General features: G+C 42.3%; 2 protein-coding genes across 3 annotated transcripts in view; one reads left to right on the top strand and one right to left on the bottom strand.

The window, feature by feature from the left end:
* Positions 1-12,674, top strand: part of LOC117794069 (centrosomal protein of 162 kDa) — a 47,431-nt gene that overhangs the window by 8,728 nt on the left and 26,029 nt on the right. The gene's annotated exons all lie outside the window — the stretch shown is intronic.
* LOC117784142 (carboxypeptidase B) lies at positions 2,431-5,912 on the bottom strand. Its single transcript, XM_034621801.1, has 4 exons — positions 5,627-5,912; positions 4,233-4,532; positions 3,799-4,162; positions 2,431-3,199 (listed from the first exon to the last, which is right to left on the bottom strand). Exons 1-4 carry the CDS (start codon positions 5,910-5,912, stop codon positions 2,431-2,433), a joined length of 1,719 nt encoding a protein of 572 aa, XP_034477692.1.

The raw sequence follows: 12,674 nt of genomic DNA, 5'->3' as shown, positions 1-12,674 counted from the left end.
GTTCTTTTATTCGTTCACTTTTTTTAAAATTTAAATTTTATAGTGTTGTATAACAGCGCAGTTTTTTTGTGCCCGCAGGATGTAGACTCTTCTGTCTCTGCTTTCGTATTTAAATTCGTCTAGTTTCTTAATTACTCAAACATACAAAATTATATTTATGTAAATATGATCTTCATATTTAAGTTTATGCGTATGACGGCGCAATTTTTGACCCACTTGTCATAGTTTTACTTTCTTTTGCCTTTAATGATGATAAACATGCCCCCTCCATTTGAGTTTTTTTTTCATCTTCTGCTCTTCTTCTTGTCTTTAGCCATTGTTGCTTCTTCTTCAACATTTGCGTATAGTTCAATAACATTGTGCCCATTTCAAAGATTTTCACTTTTTTGTGTTACCCTTTGGAACCGCGCTCTGTAAACTGCAACAGATCATGTGGTTATAGAAATTTAACAAAAACCATCTGAAACCCCACTCAATTGTGGTTCCATTCTTATCAATCTCAATGACATGGCCAATTTAAATTTATTTGTAAGAGATATTTGGCATTTGCTTTGTGGCTTTTCACAATTATTGTTGAATGTAGGGTGTGTGTTAGTCGGGCATTTGCAAACATTATTAGTTCTCACCTGTTTTGGTAACGCGTTCAGCTTGTAAAACACTTTCTTTGCGGGCTTTGAGCTTTTGCTCCAAACGGGCCTTTCGCCTGCCCCGCATAATTTCTATATGCATGTAAATAAATGAATATATATTTTGCCCGTCGCCACATTTGTCTTTTACTGGTTTTCAAAACGCGATTGAAAGTGAAAGTTCCCGCTGTCCAAGTCCAACTGGCTGCTTGCTGGCCACCTCTCCTAACATAATCCCTCTCGCTCTTACTCCCGCTATCACTCTCGCTCTCTCATGCTCACACACATATTCTCTTACTTTGATATAAGTATTGTACTGCTTTCTATTTGGTCTTCATTCAACATTCTTCTTTGTCCAATAAGTTCCAGCTATGGTAACAAAGTTTACATAATTCGATTGACAGATTTGCATTATGAATATGCCAAATTCGTATTGTTATTGCCAATTATTAATGCAGTTGACTTGCATCCATTTCAAATTACATACGAACGAGTATCTTTTTTTTCAGTATCACAATTCAATTCAGCAGCTACAGAGCTTCGCACAATGCACGTTTCGCCTAAAAGCATGCAACACTTTTTACACCAAGCAGTGCAAAATGCTTTTTTTTTTTTATTAAAAATATAATGAAATTATACAAAGGAGGGTCCTGCTACCTTACAAGGCAACTCAAGCTAATCAGAAATATGCAAAATGCTGGAATGTTATGAAAGCACTTCTGCATGCAACAATAAATTACTGCAACATTTTGGATCAGAATAACATATCTCTTGTCAACCTTAGCAATGATAGGCTAAACATTAACCTATTTTTTTGGCTGAAATGCCTTCGACTGGTTTTGTGTCAATGTAGCGTACTTATTAGAAGCAATCGTTCGAAACTTTAGTATACCAAATTTTTTTGAACAGAAGCTGTACTGATTATTAATTTTCAAATAAAAAATTGTTGTTGATTTTTTTTAGTGATGTAAAAATACATCGAATTATCGACAACTTGATTATCGATGAAGCTATAATCAAGTACTTCAACTCGATGATTTTTTGACGAATTATCGAATATTTTATTTTTTGGCGATTTTCTATTTCGATGCAAAACTTAATTCAAAGCATAACTTTTATTATGAAAGTTGCTTTTTGCTCTTTTCCCCGACTCTGGTAAAATGCGGCAAAATATGGCATCTATTATACAAATACTATTATTTGTGTGAATTCAAAACTATTAATTCAATTAAAAATAAGAGCTAATTTAAATTTTTAACAAATAAAAAATTGTGATTTATAATTGATTTGTTTATTAAGCGGCAAAAAAAAAGGATTACTATTATCAAAAAAAAAAAAAATTTTAGTTATTGTTTTTCTCTGTTTCTATGCAAACAAGTCTCACAGTTTTAATGTTATGTTGATTTAACTTGGTAACTTAACTATCTTTTTGCTAAACGACATCATATAGCTGTCAACGATCGCTTAAAAATTATATTTGTACATACAGTTTCTTTTTTTTTTTCATTTTTTTAAGGTTCTTTTCTGAGAGATTTTGTAAGTATTAAAAGAGAGTATTTCCGATTGAAGCAGTGATTTTGTCATTCGTCCAGTTTAGTTAATTTACCTATAGATCTTATGCATATATGTTATATACCTAGTTATATTGGTTTAACCATTTTCAATAAGAGTGTTGAAACACAAAAGCTTTTTATCTGTGGTTTTATTAAGAAATTAAATAAATAAATATTAATAAGTATAGATAAATTAATTAATGGACATTATTTATTTTGTTGTATAAGAGCCCAGATGGGCTAGTCAGTCCTTATTGCAGCTGTTGCGCTATTGTCCTGAGAAATTCGAAAGCTTCCTCGCCGGATTCGGGAATGTAGTGTGGCGGCATTAAATAACCATAACGTCCCTGATCCTTTAGGTATACATTATAGACAAACTGCGGCTCGATGCGATCCTGCACCCAGTCGGCTGCGTTGCCCGGCCTTGCCAGCTTCTGGCGATAACTGCTGCCCAGGCTATACTCGGCGTGATTGAGGCGGCGAAAGTTGAGGATCGCCTGGCGGGCAGTGTGACGTAGTTCACGTTGATTGGGCGTCAAGAAGTCAGCATCGCCCCAGGGATACGTGACCGCCTGACCATATCCTCCAAAGGAGACATACGCTCCCAAATAGTCGCGCATGCCGAGCAGAAAATTCCGCATGGCTCGCGTTTCGGGCTCGGAGAAACTCTTGGCGCCATGGTACAGATTCTTGCAAGGATTCGACGTAGAGCCCGCCTCGCCCCAAGCATAGTCAAAGTTGCGATCCAAGTTAACGCCATAACAGCCACTATTACTGTCGTAATTGCGATTTTTGGTCCACAGACGGTCGGTAAGACGCGAGTACTGATAACCATCGGGATTGGCCAATGGCAAAAAGTACCAGTCTATGTGGCGCATGGACTTCTCCGCTCTGCCCTGACCCCATAACCAGGTTAGTTTCGATATTGCATAGGTAAGTGCGGCGGGACTGAGCCAGTCCCGTGCCTGTATTCCGGCATCAACAAAGACGGCCCAGTTCTTGGGGTTTCCATTCGAGACTCTGGGGGAAGAAAAGAGAATAGAAATATTAAAAACATGAGTTGCACTAACAGTAGAAGTAACAATAAGAGCAGCAGCAGTCACAGTAGCAGAAAATGTTACAGTAGTTGTATGTTTAACATTTACATAACTAGTAACAGTTAACATAACATTCAGATGATTACTGGAATAGCATACGTAATAGTAGCTGCTGTAACAGATGCAGTGACTGTTACTCTAGCTGTAAATGAATCTTTATCAGTAACTGATACTACAACAGTAAATCTTAATGTAGTTAAAGCTTTAACTTTGTAACAGTAACAATCACCATAAAATTGAGTTAATAGCACATAACAGTAACAGAACTAATAACAGCTGCTGTAACAGATGCAGTGACTGTTACTTTAGCTGTAAATGAATCTTTATCAGTAACTGATACTACAACAGTAAATGTTACTGTAGTTAAAGCCTCAACATTTTAACAGTAACAATCACCATAAGATTGAGTATATAACAGATAAAGTAACAGAACTAATTACAGCTGCTGCAAACAGATGCAGTGACTGTTAAGTGAATCTTTAACAGTAACATTACTAGTTGCGATAACAGTGTACTACTTACCTTATCACTTCCAGAGGACGTTTGTTGCGTGTGAGACCAATTTGTATGATCTCTGCCAAGTCGGAGTGTGTTTCCAAAATGTTTTGCAAGAACTGTTGTATATCACCTTGATCGTGATATCTTCTCCAGGTCAAAAGCGAACCTTCACGGTTCAGCCAGGGCAGTGAGTAGTTGGCACTTGAGATATCCGCCAGATCGGCATCACTGACCTCTGTGTAGGTCTCATCGATCGCAGTCTCGATGTCGTCGATCATGATGTTGTAGCTGAAGGCAGTCTGTTCCATATATTTTTGTGCCGCCTCAACATTCTTATGCTCCACGAGAATATCGATGCCGTCATGATTGACGTTCCAGACCTCGCTACCTGAAAGCAAATAAGTTGAGGTGCTATGATTAAACAATTAGAGGGAATCACTATCTAGATGAGGCAGTACCAAAGTAACGAATGAAAGCACGCAACTCAGGCTGACCCAAACGCGTTTCGTGCAACTTCCACAGCTGATAGCCGTAGTATCGATGCACCGAGGCATTATTTCGATACCGTCGATTGATCTGGTATGTTGAGCCCGGTGATATGAAATCGAATCGTCGCAGATCAGTTGGCACAAGCCACTGCAAACTCTCAAAGGTCGCCTCATACAGCTCGCTGCTGTTGAGCATCCAGAGATCGGGTAAAGTGGCCAGCCCTGGCACAGATACACTTCGCCATAGAATTAACGGGACGCTGCTAAAACCTAATGACGGTAGTACACCCAGTAGACCCAATGCCAATATGAACAACATGCTGATCGTGCTACGCAAACAGAACTAATTCGATACTCTCTCGTTGCTCTTGGCAGAAGGTCAAGATTTTGAATGGCCTCTCAAAGAATGTTTGTTGCTGTTGTTGCTGTTCTTGCTGTTGTTGCCCCACTGATTAATGCCAATATTATGCGTAAAGACCTGGTTCTAGCTGGTTGGGTTAGCTGGCCATCTACCTGATCGCTGCCGTTGACTGGGCGTTAAATGCTTGACATGTTTCACTGTTTTAGTGCTACCTCTGACGCTCTCTTCTAACTTCGGACTTTGTTATACCCTTCCAATGTAATTAATGTAACTCATTAAGGTAGACAGCTCTCATAATTACATACATATTCATGATCAGAGCGACGAGCTGAGTCAATATAGACTAACCTCTGTCTTTATCTAAACTATTCTCTTGTCGGAACAATGCGGATGTGATCGCTATATCATATAGCTAGAAACGATTGATCGAAATTTAAACTTTCGTATGAAAAACTTAAGCTACCTCAACTATTTTGTGCTTTTAGTGTTGTCTTATACATTCTGAATAAATTTTGTTGATATCGGACTACAGTATCATATAGCTATCATAGGAACGATCGGTTAAAATCATACCTTTTTTAATATATCTCAACTAATTTTACAGATTTTGCATTTCGTGTTGGCTTATACAAATTTGAAATTGGAGTATGGTATCGATCATATATAAAGAGCTCTTGAAGGGTATAAAACCTTCGACGTGACGCTGACAACCTTTTTCTTTAGTTCTGGTTATTATTGGTGCTTTTGCATGTTCCTATTGGCCTTATCATCAGCAACGAGACTCGGCCAAAAGGTCAACAGCCCAAACACGCACTGTGGTCTTTAGTTCGTAAATTGAAGCTGAGGGAACTGTTGAATGTTGACCGCAATTAACATATAAATGTCGTAAGATCTCATAAGAGTGTGACAGGAAGCACGTCAATATATCAAATTTCGATAATTGATTTCTTGATCATGCATGCGATTCATAGATTCTTGTGTACGATTAGGGCGCATCACTCACCAAACTCTTCAACGAAATGATTGAACTGTGCATCCTTTGAGTTATCGGCACGCCTTCGTGTCCCATTGAAATTGAGCTTCCACAACTGGGCGCCCCCATAGCTAACGTAGTTCTCATCCAGTGCCGAGCGTAGTGCGGATCGTCGACCTTTGCCCGCCTGCTCCATGGGTCGAATATAGCGTAGGAGTTGAGTCACGCCACCGCCAAAGAAGGGTAACCTGACAAGGGCATCTCTTGTGCGTGGATATGATAGCAAATCGTAACGTTTAGCGGCAGTTGAATTCATCGGTTGTATCCATGTGAGACACACGCATATTGCTGTCCACGCTGCGTATGCGTAACGCATCTTGAATATCCTCTCTTTCCCGTTGAATGCTACCTGTTACTTATTATCTGATTTCTGCTTTCTGATACCTGTTGCCCGTGTGACCGTTGAATTCAGTTTGGCAAGCGACACGATGAGAGACCGCCAGATAACGGCCACTTTTGACCAACGTGTTCTCAATTCTCCAACTTTTTGGGCCATTCAATGGGCCAAAATTAGCATAGCTTAAATATATTGTTGTTATTGTATTTGCTTTTTCTTTGGTTTGTTGTCAAACTTTTACTTTGCTTCAACTGTTATACATATCGTTTGCCATAAATATATCTGTTATACGTTACATGGTGAGTCACAAAAGTTCTGCAGCATTTCTTCCCTCTTTCTCTATTCTTTATTGGGCTGATAGGTCGTTGGTCTGAGTAAATGTAATTATCAACATAATCTTTACATTTATGCTTTCCAAATAATAGGATTGATCTTGCATTTAAGCGAGATCTCTTTCCGTCGAGCAGTGTTGTTAATTTAGATTTAGTTTTAGTTTTCGAGCGAACTTATAAAACTATTATACATAAACATTGAATACATTGAAACCTCAAAAATTTGTAAAATTTGTATTGAAAAAGTTTAAATTTATCTATTTACCCCAATGACTTAACAGTCCATTCTCGTATCTATTTGGGTAAGTAAGTTTTAGTTAATTTTTTTTTTAAATATCATTTCAGCAAAGCTTAACTCAAAGTTAAAGGAAATGAAAAACATTGGAGCTTTTTGATATTCAATAAACATGTCTCAGTCTATTTTTGATGAATGTTCAATTTGTCTAGTTACAAATAAATAAATAAATAAATAATTTCGTATAAATAACATTAAAAAAAAATCAATTGGACGCAAAAAAAAAAATTATTGAACTAAATCTAAAATGCAACTAATGTAAGCGGCGACGGTGGCTGCTGCTCCTGCCGTCCTTGCTGCGTCCTTGGGTGACAGCACGGGCAACGGTGTCGGCAAAAGTGTAGCCATCCTTGCCGTTATACTGGATGAACTGGGCGGGCAGGACGAAGCCGTAGCGTCCCGTGTCACCCATCTCGATGGTGTAGGCATACTTGATGCCCGCAATGCCCTTGGCCCAATCGTCAGAGCCGCCGGCGGCTGGATAAAGTGTTGTGGCGGAAGAACCGACCGTGTACTTAACGCCCGATGACTTGGTGATGATCTGTGTGGGAAGAAGTGGAAGGATATGTTGATAAATAAATAGATAGAGGTGTAGATTGGATTGCTGATGATTACCGTGCCAGCTTGGCGTGCCACGCGATCCAGATCAGCCCGATCCTTGGTTAGATGATAGTCATAGCCCCATGGGTAGAGAATGTATTGACCATAGCTGTGGAATGATAGATAAGCCTGGAAGGTCTCCCGTGGATAACCGCTGATGAATTTCGATATGTAGAAGGTCTCCGGCTCGGAGAAGGCCTTGCTGCCGCGATATGTCTGCGAGCAGGGACTGGCTGAGGTACCCTTGCCGCCCCACTTGTAGCCAAAGTTGCGGTTTAGATCCACGCCGGGACATTGACGTCCATGGGCACGCATATTCTTGCGCCACAGGCGATCTGTGGTGTGGGAGTACTCGTAACCGTCAGGATTGGCCACCGGATGTATGAACCAGTTGATTTGCCTCATATGCTCCGGCAGATCTTCCCAGCCTTCAACCAGCTGGTTGGCAATGTATGTGACCGTCGCGGGACTGATCCATTCACGGGCATGCATGCCACCATCGATCCAGATGCCAGGATTACGTGAATTGCCATTCGAGATCCTGTAATAACACAAACATTTCATTATTATCCTCCATAGATTTGAGTAGGAAAATAAAACTCACTTGAGTATTTTAAGCGGTCGCTTCTCCACCGAATAGCCAATGATTTCCGTTGAGCAAATGTCCGGATATGTCTTGGCCATATAGTCAATAAAACCGTGAATGTCCTCGAGACGATGATAGGCCTGCCAGGTTAGACGATGACCTGCACACATGGATAAAAGGGTCAGGACAATGAAACAAATGATATATGTACGCTATGGCAACCCAGGCCAAGTTCATTCAACCTGCGAGTACGACTTAAACCCCCTTCGACTGTCAAGTGGCAAAGAAAGTTGCACACGCGGCGCCTTCAATGACTCAATTGTCCTTCCGGCTGTGCCCGCCAAGGAAATTGCGTGACTGTTTCTCAGTCTCAGTCTCAGTCTTTCGGTCTGTCTGTTATTGATTAAACAAGTGTCTTACAAGTTGCGCCCCCTTTTTACAGCCCATGCCACCCTGCCACCCTGTTGCTGCCCCGCCCACATTTGCCCAATGCGTGGGCATTCAAGTTTATGGTTGTCTTAAGTGCATTATTGTATCACCTTGCAACCTGGTGGCAAGAATGTCAAAACTGTCACTCAATTGCCGTCTCGATGTCTCTTTGCTTGTCTCTCTCTCACTCTCTTTGCTCAGCTCCGTCTCTGTCTCCTTTCTGGTAACCCTTTTCTTCGTTTCCGATTGAGTCTATCGTGTGTCCTGTCACTTTTCGCTTTATGACTTTTCACACGCCCGCCCCATTATCGTCATTAATAGCTCGTTTACGGCAACACCCGCATCGCGGTGTTAAGAAACCCTTGCACCCTTAGAAGTCCTTGCGCTGCTGACTAGAGATGGACCTTTTATAGGAAGCCCGGCTTACGAAATTTAATTTAAAAATCCAGCGCCAATCGATCATATTTTTTAAAAGCCCGATATTTGTTCTTATATAATATTAATAATTATTCTTTAGGTATGTAAAATGGAAATTTCTATGACTTTGGTTGTATTTTTGATCTCACACTATCAAAAAAAAAAAAAAACAAAAGCGCCGATATTTGTAAACATATCGATAAAAAGTTAGTGGAAATTCCTTGTTCTCGTTTTAACTTTCTGTACTATCGGCTACTATCGCACGAAAAAAAATCACGTGTATGAACTTAAGACACGAAGCTCGAAACGAACCGTGCCGATCTATAGTAGTCACTCATGCGATTTGTAAACATATCGATAAAATTACTACAAAATTACTTTTAAAAATTTGTTTAAAAAGTTAGTGGAAATTCCTTGTTCTCGTATTAACTTGCTGTACTATCGGCTACTATCGCACGAAAAAAAAAAATAACGTGTATGAATTTAAGTCACGAAGCTGGAAACGAACCGTGCCGATCTCTAGTAGTCACCCATGCGATTTGCAAACATATCGATAAAATTACTACACAATTTCTTTTAAAAATTTGTTTATAAAGTTAGTGGAAATTCCTTGTTCTCGTATTAACTTTCTGTACTATAAGCTACTATCGCACGAAAAAAAAATCACGTGTATGAATTTAAGTCACGAAGTTCGAAACGAACCGTGCCGATCTCTAGTAGTCACCCTTGCGATTTGTAAACATATCGATAAAATTACTACAAAATTACTTTTAAAAATTTGTATAAAAAGTTAAGTGGAAAATATTCTTTCTGTACTATCGGCTACTATCGCACGAAAAAAATCACGTGTATGAATTTAAGACACGAAGCTCGAAACGAACCGTGCCGATCTCTAGTACTCACCCTTGCGATTCTGCAATTCGGCGATTTTCTCAGCGGGCGGATTCTCCACTTCGATGACCTGCTGCAAGTTATCGATAAGCACAATACGCGATAAATTGGCGGCACGAATGTGACGCTCGGCTGCTGCCAGAACTTGGGGCTTCAGCAGATAGTCCACCTCCTGTTTGACCTCCTTCCACAGTTGTCCATCTGTTTGCATGTGAACAATTGTTAGCATGTTTGTGGCATGTGGCATGTTTCATGTGGCAACACTTACCATATTTCGACTGCAGTTCATCGGCCAGTTTCTTATCCTTGTCCGTTTGCACCACAATGCGCCACACCTGGGCACCGTCATAGCGGCGCAAATGAGCATTGAATGAGGACTCCACCTGGGACTCATCCAGTTGCGTCTTATGCATATCCTGCTCCTGTTGCATAAATGAAGCGTTCACATAGTTGAGCACACTGTCGATTACATGCATTGGCTCCGTCTCTTGGACACTCGTTGGCATCTGTGGCACTACCAATGGAATAATGGTCGTTAGCATTGATTGCTCCACTTGCTTCTCGGATTCTGGTTGTGGTTTCGGCTCCGCTTGTACTGCGGCCACATCACTCGTTTCATCTGCCAAAATCTCTGGTTGCTTCTCCGCTTCCAATGTCTGCTCTGCAATGGATTGTATTACTTCGGGCTCCTTCTCAATCGACTCTGTTTCTGTGGGCGCTTCTGGCTCTGGAATTGCAGCTGGAATTACAGCTTCATCCTCGTTTTGAACGGGCAAACTAAGAACTTCAGTTGGAATAGGCTCGACTTCATTCGGTGTCTCTTTCTCGGCTGTTTCTGGTTGTGTCTCGGGTTGAGCATCAGCCTCTGGTTGTGTCTCAATCTCTGGCTGTGTCTCAATCTCTGGTTGAGTCTCAATCTCTGGTTGAGTCTCAATCTCTGCTTGAGTCTCAATCTCTGGTTGTGTCTCAATCTCTGATTGTGTCTCAATCTCTGGTTGTGTCTCAATCTCTGGCTGAGCCTGTGCTTCTGGTTGAGTTGCATCCTCAGGTTTAGTCTCTATCATTGGTTGAGCAACAGTTTCTGATTGAGCTACAATTTCTGATTGATCTTCAGCTTCTGATTGAGCTTCAGCTGCTGGTTGAGCTTCAGCTTCAGACTGTGGTTGAGGCTCTGCTATGGCTTCGGCATTGGATTGGGTTTCAGGCTGGCTTTCAACTGTCATTGGCTGCTCAGGCTGTGATTCCTCAGCTGGAGCAGTAACTTCATTGTCCACTGAGATTGGTTCATCTTGCAGCCTCTGCTCGGTTGCCGTTTCCACTTCAGTCTCTGTTAGCACAGACTGTGCCTCAATCTCGCTTGTTTGCTCCTCGGGCTCGGCTGGAGCATTGTCTTGCTGAACAGCTGGCTGTTCATTTGCTTCAGCTTGCTGGTTGCTCTGGGATTCAACTGCAGCGGGAGTGCTCAGTTCTTCGGGCAACAGATCACTCATGACGGCGCTCAGACCTTCCTCGATGCCCTCGGCCATGGATTCTAGCATAGATACCTCAGTGGTGTCCACTTCATTGTCCTGCATTTTATTTGTTTCATTTTCCGACTGGGTTTCATCTTGTTTCTCTGCTTCGACTGGTGTTGGCACTTCCTCGGCCTTTGTCTGTTCTTCCTGTTGCTGTTCCTGTTGCTGTTCCTGTTCTGTGTCCGCTTGCATGGTCATCAGGGATTCTTCGGTTTCCTTTTCGCTGGCAACTGGAATGTCATGCTGCTCCTCAGCCTCCGCGGGAACCTCTGCCACTTGATCGTCAGCTTGAATCTCCTGCTGTGGCTCCTCAATGGCAACGATTTGTGGTGCTTCGGTCGCCGTTTCCACCACATTGTCAGCGTTCTCTAACTGGACTTCTTGGCTGGCTGGTTGTTGTACCGCTAGTAGTTGCATTTGCTCCGCTGATTGCTCCAGTCCTGCCACTGGATGCTCCACAACATGCTCCTCTATCAGCTCGGGCGAGGCAACTGCTGCCTCTGCCACTGGCTCGGATTCCGATTGGAAGTACGTTTGTTGTTCCGTCTGTGCTTCTGGCTCCACCTCCGCCATGGTTATGTCGCTGGGCAGCTCGACCAGTTGCATTGTCGGCGTATCATCACTCTCCAGCATCAGCATGTCCGCATTTTCGTTCAACGCCTCCGATTCCGACTGCGTGTCGGCATCGATTGTGTTGCGATGCACATGCTCCGTATCGTCCAGCTGACTGGCCACCGATTCCGGCACCAGCATGTACATATCCGTGTTTCCATTCGCCGGCACTGCCGCCATCTTCATGTCATCCACGACCACGGCCGACGCTGCCGTTGACTCCGCTGCTGGCAGCTCATTCCTCTCAAGCGCCAAGCGGTCCAGCGACATGGATGTCGCTTGATTGATCAGCAGCAACAGCAGCAGTGGCAACAAACGTTGTTGCATCCCTATCGTTGTTGTTGCTGTTGTTGTTGTTGCTGTTGTTGTTGCTTGTTTGGCTGAAAGCCTTGCTCTTGATCTCGCATCGTACATCTTGGCGAGATCTAACACTAAACCGTAATGAGACATGTCCCATTGGTGGAGTGGCGCTTTTATATCAACGCTGGGAAAGTATTGCCATTTCATTTTCGATATTTTTCTCTGTGGCTGCGTTGACAGAGCCGTCGGCAGCGACGTCAGCGTTAACAGCTCTAACAGCGGCTAGCTAAAAAGCTTTATCTTTTTACAAAACTCTCTGTATGTGTGTGTGTGTGTGTCTGGGGATCGTGTTATGTATGTAAATGCGACGATGCCGTCGCTCATTTCTTATGGTCACAACAGCGACAAGTCCACAACGTCGTCAACAGCGACGTCAACGTCGACTGCGCTGTCGACGCTGACACTGACGCTTGTCTTTGTAGCGACTTTGACTGCGACTGCGACTGCGACGCTCTCTTCCTTGTGAGCGGACAGTGTTGCCAGCGTCGCGTCGCCAGTGTCGCCGTTTATCGGTTGCATGAATCTTCATAAATGCGACGGACGGTGTTTTTTGTCATTTGGTTGTTGTTGTGCTTGCTGCTTTTCAATCTCTTATGTTAATTTTTTTTTTTTCAAATCTGATTACAAACAACACCAACGCCGCCC

The sequence above is a fragment of the Drosophila innubila genome, chromosome X (genome assembly GCF_004354385.1).
Source record: "Drosophila innubila isolate TH190305 chromosome X, UK_Dinn_1.0, whole genome shotgun sequence".
NCBI classification, from domain to species: domain Eukaryota; kingdom Metazoa; phylum Arthropoda; class Insecta; order Diptera; family Drosophilidae; genus Drosophila; species Drosophila innubila.
Note: the sequence above shows the minus strand (reverse complement) of the source record. Positions and strands in the feature narration are given on the sequence as shown.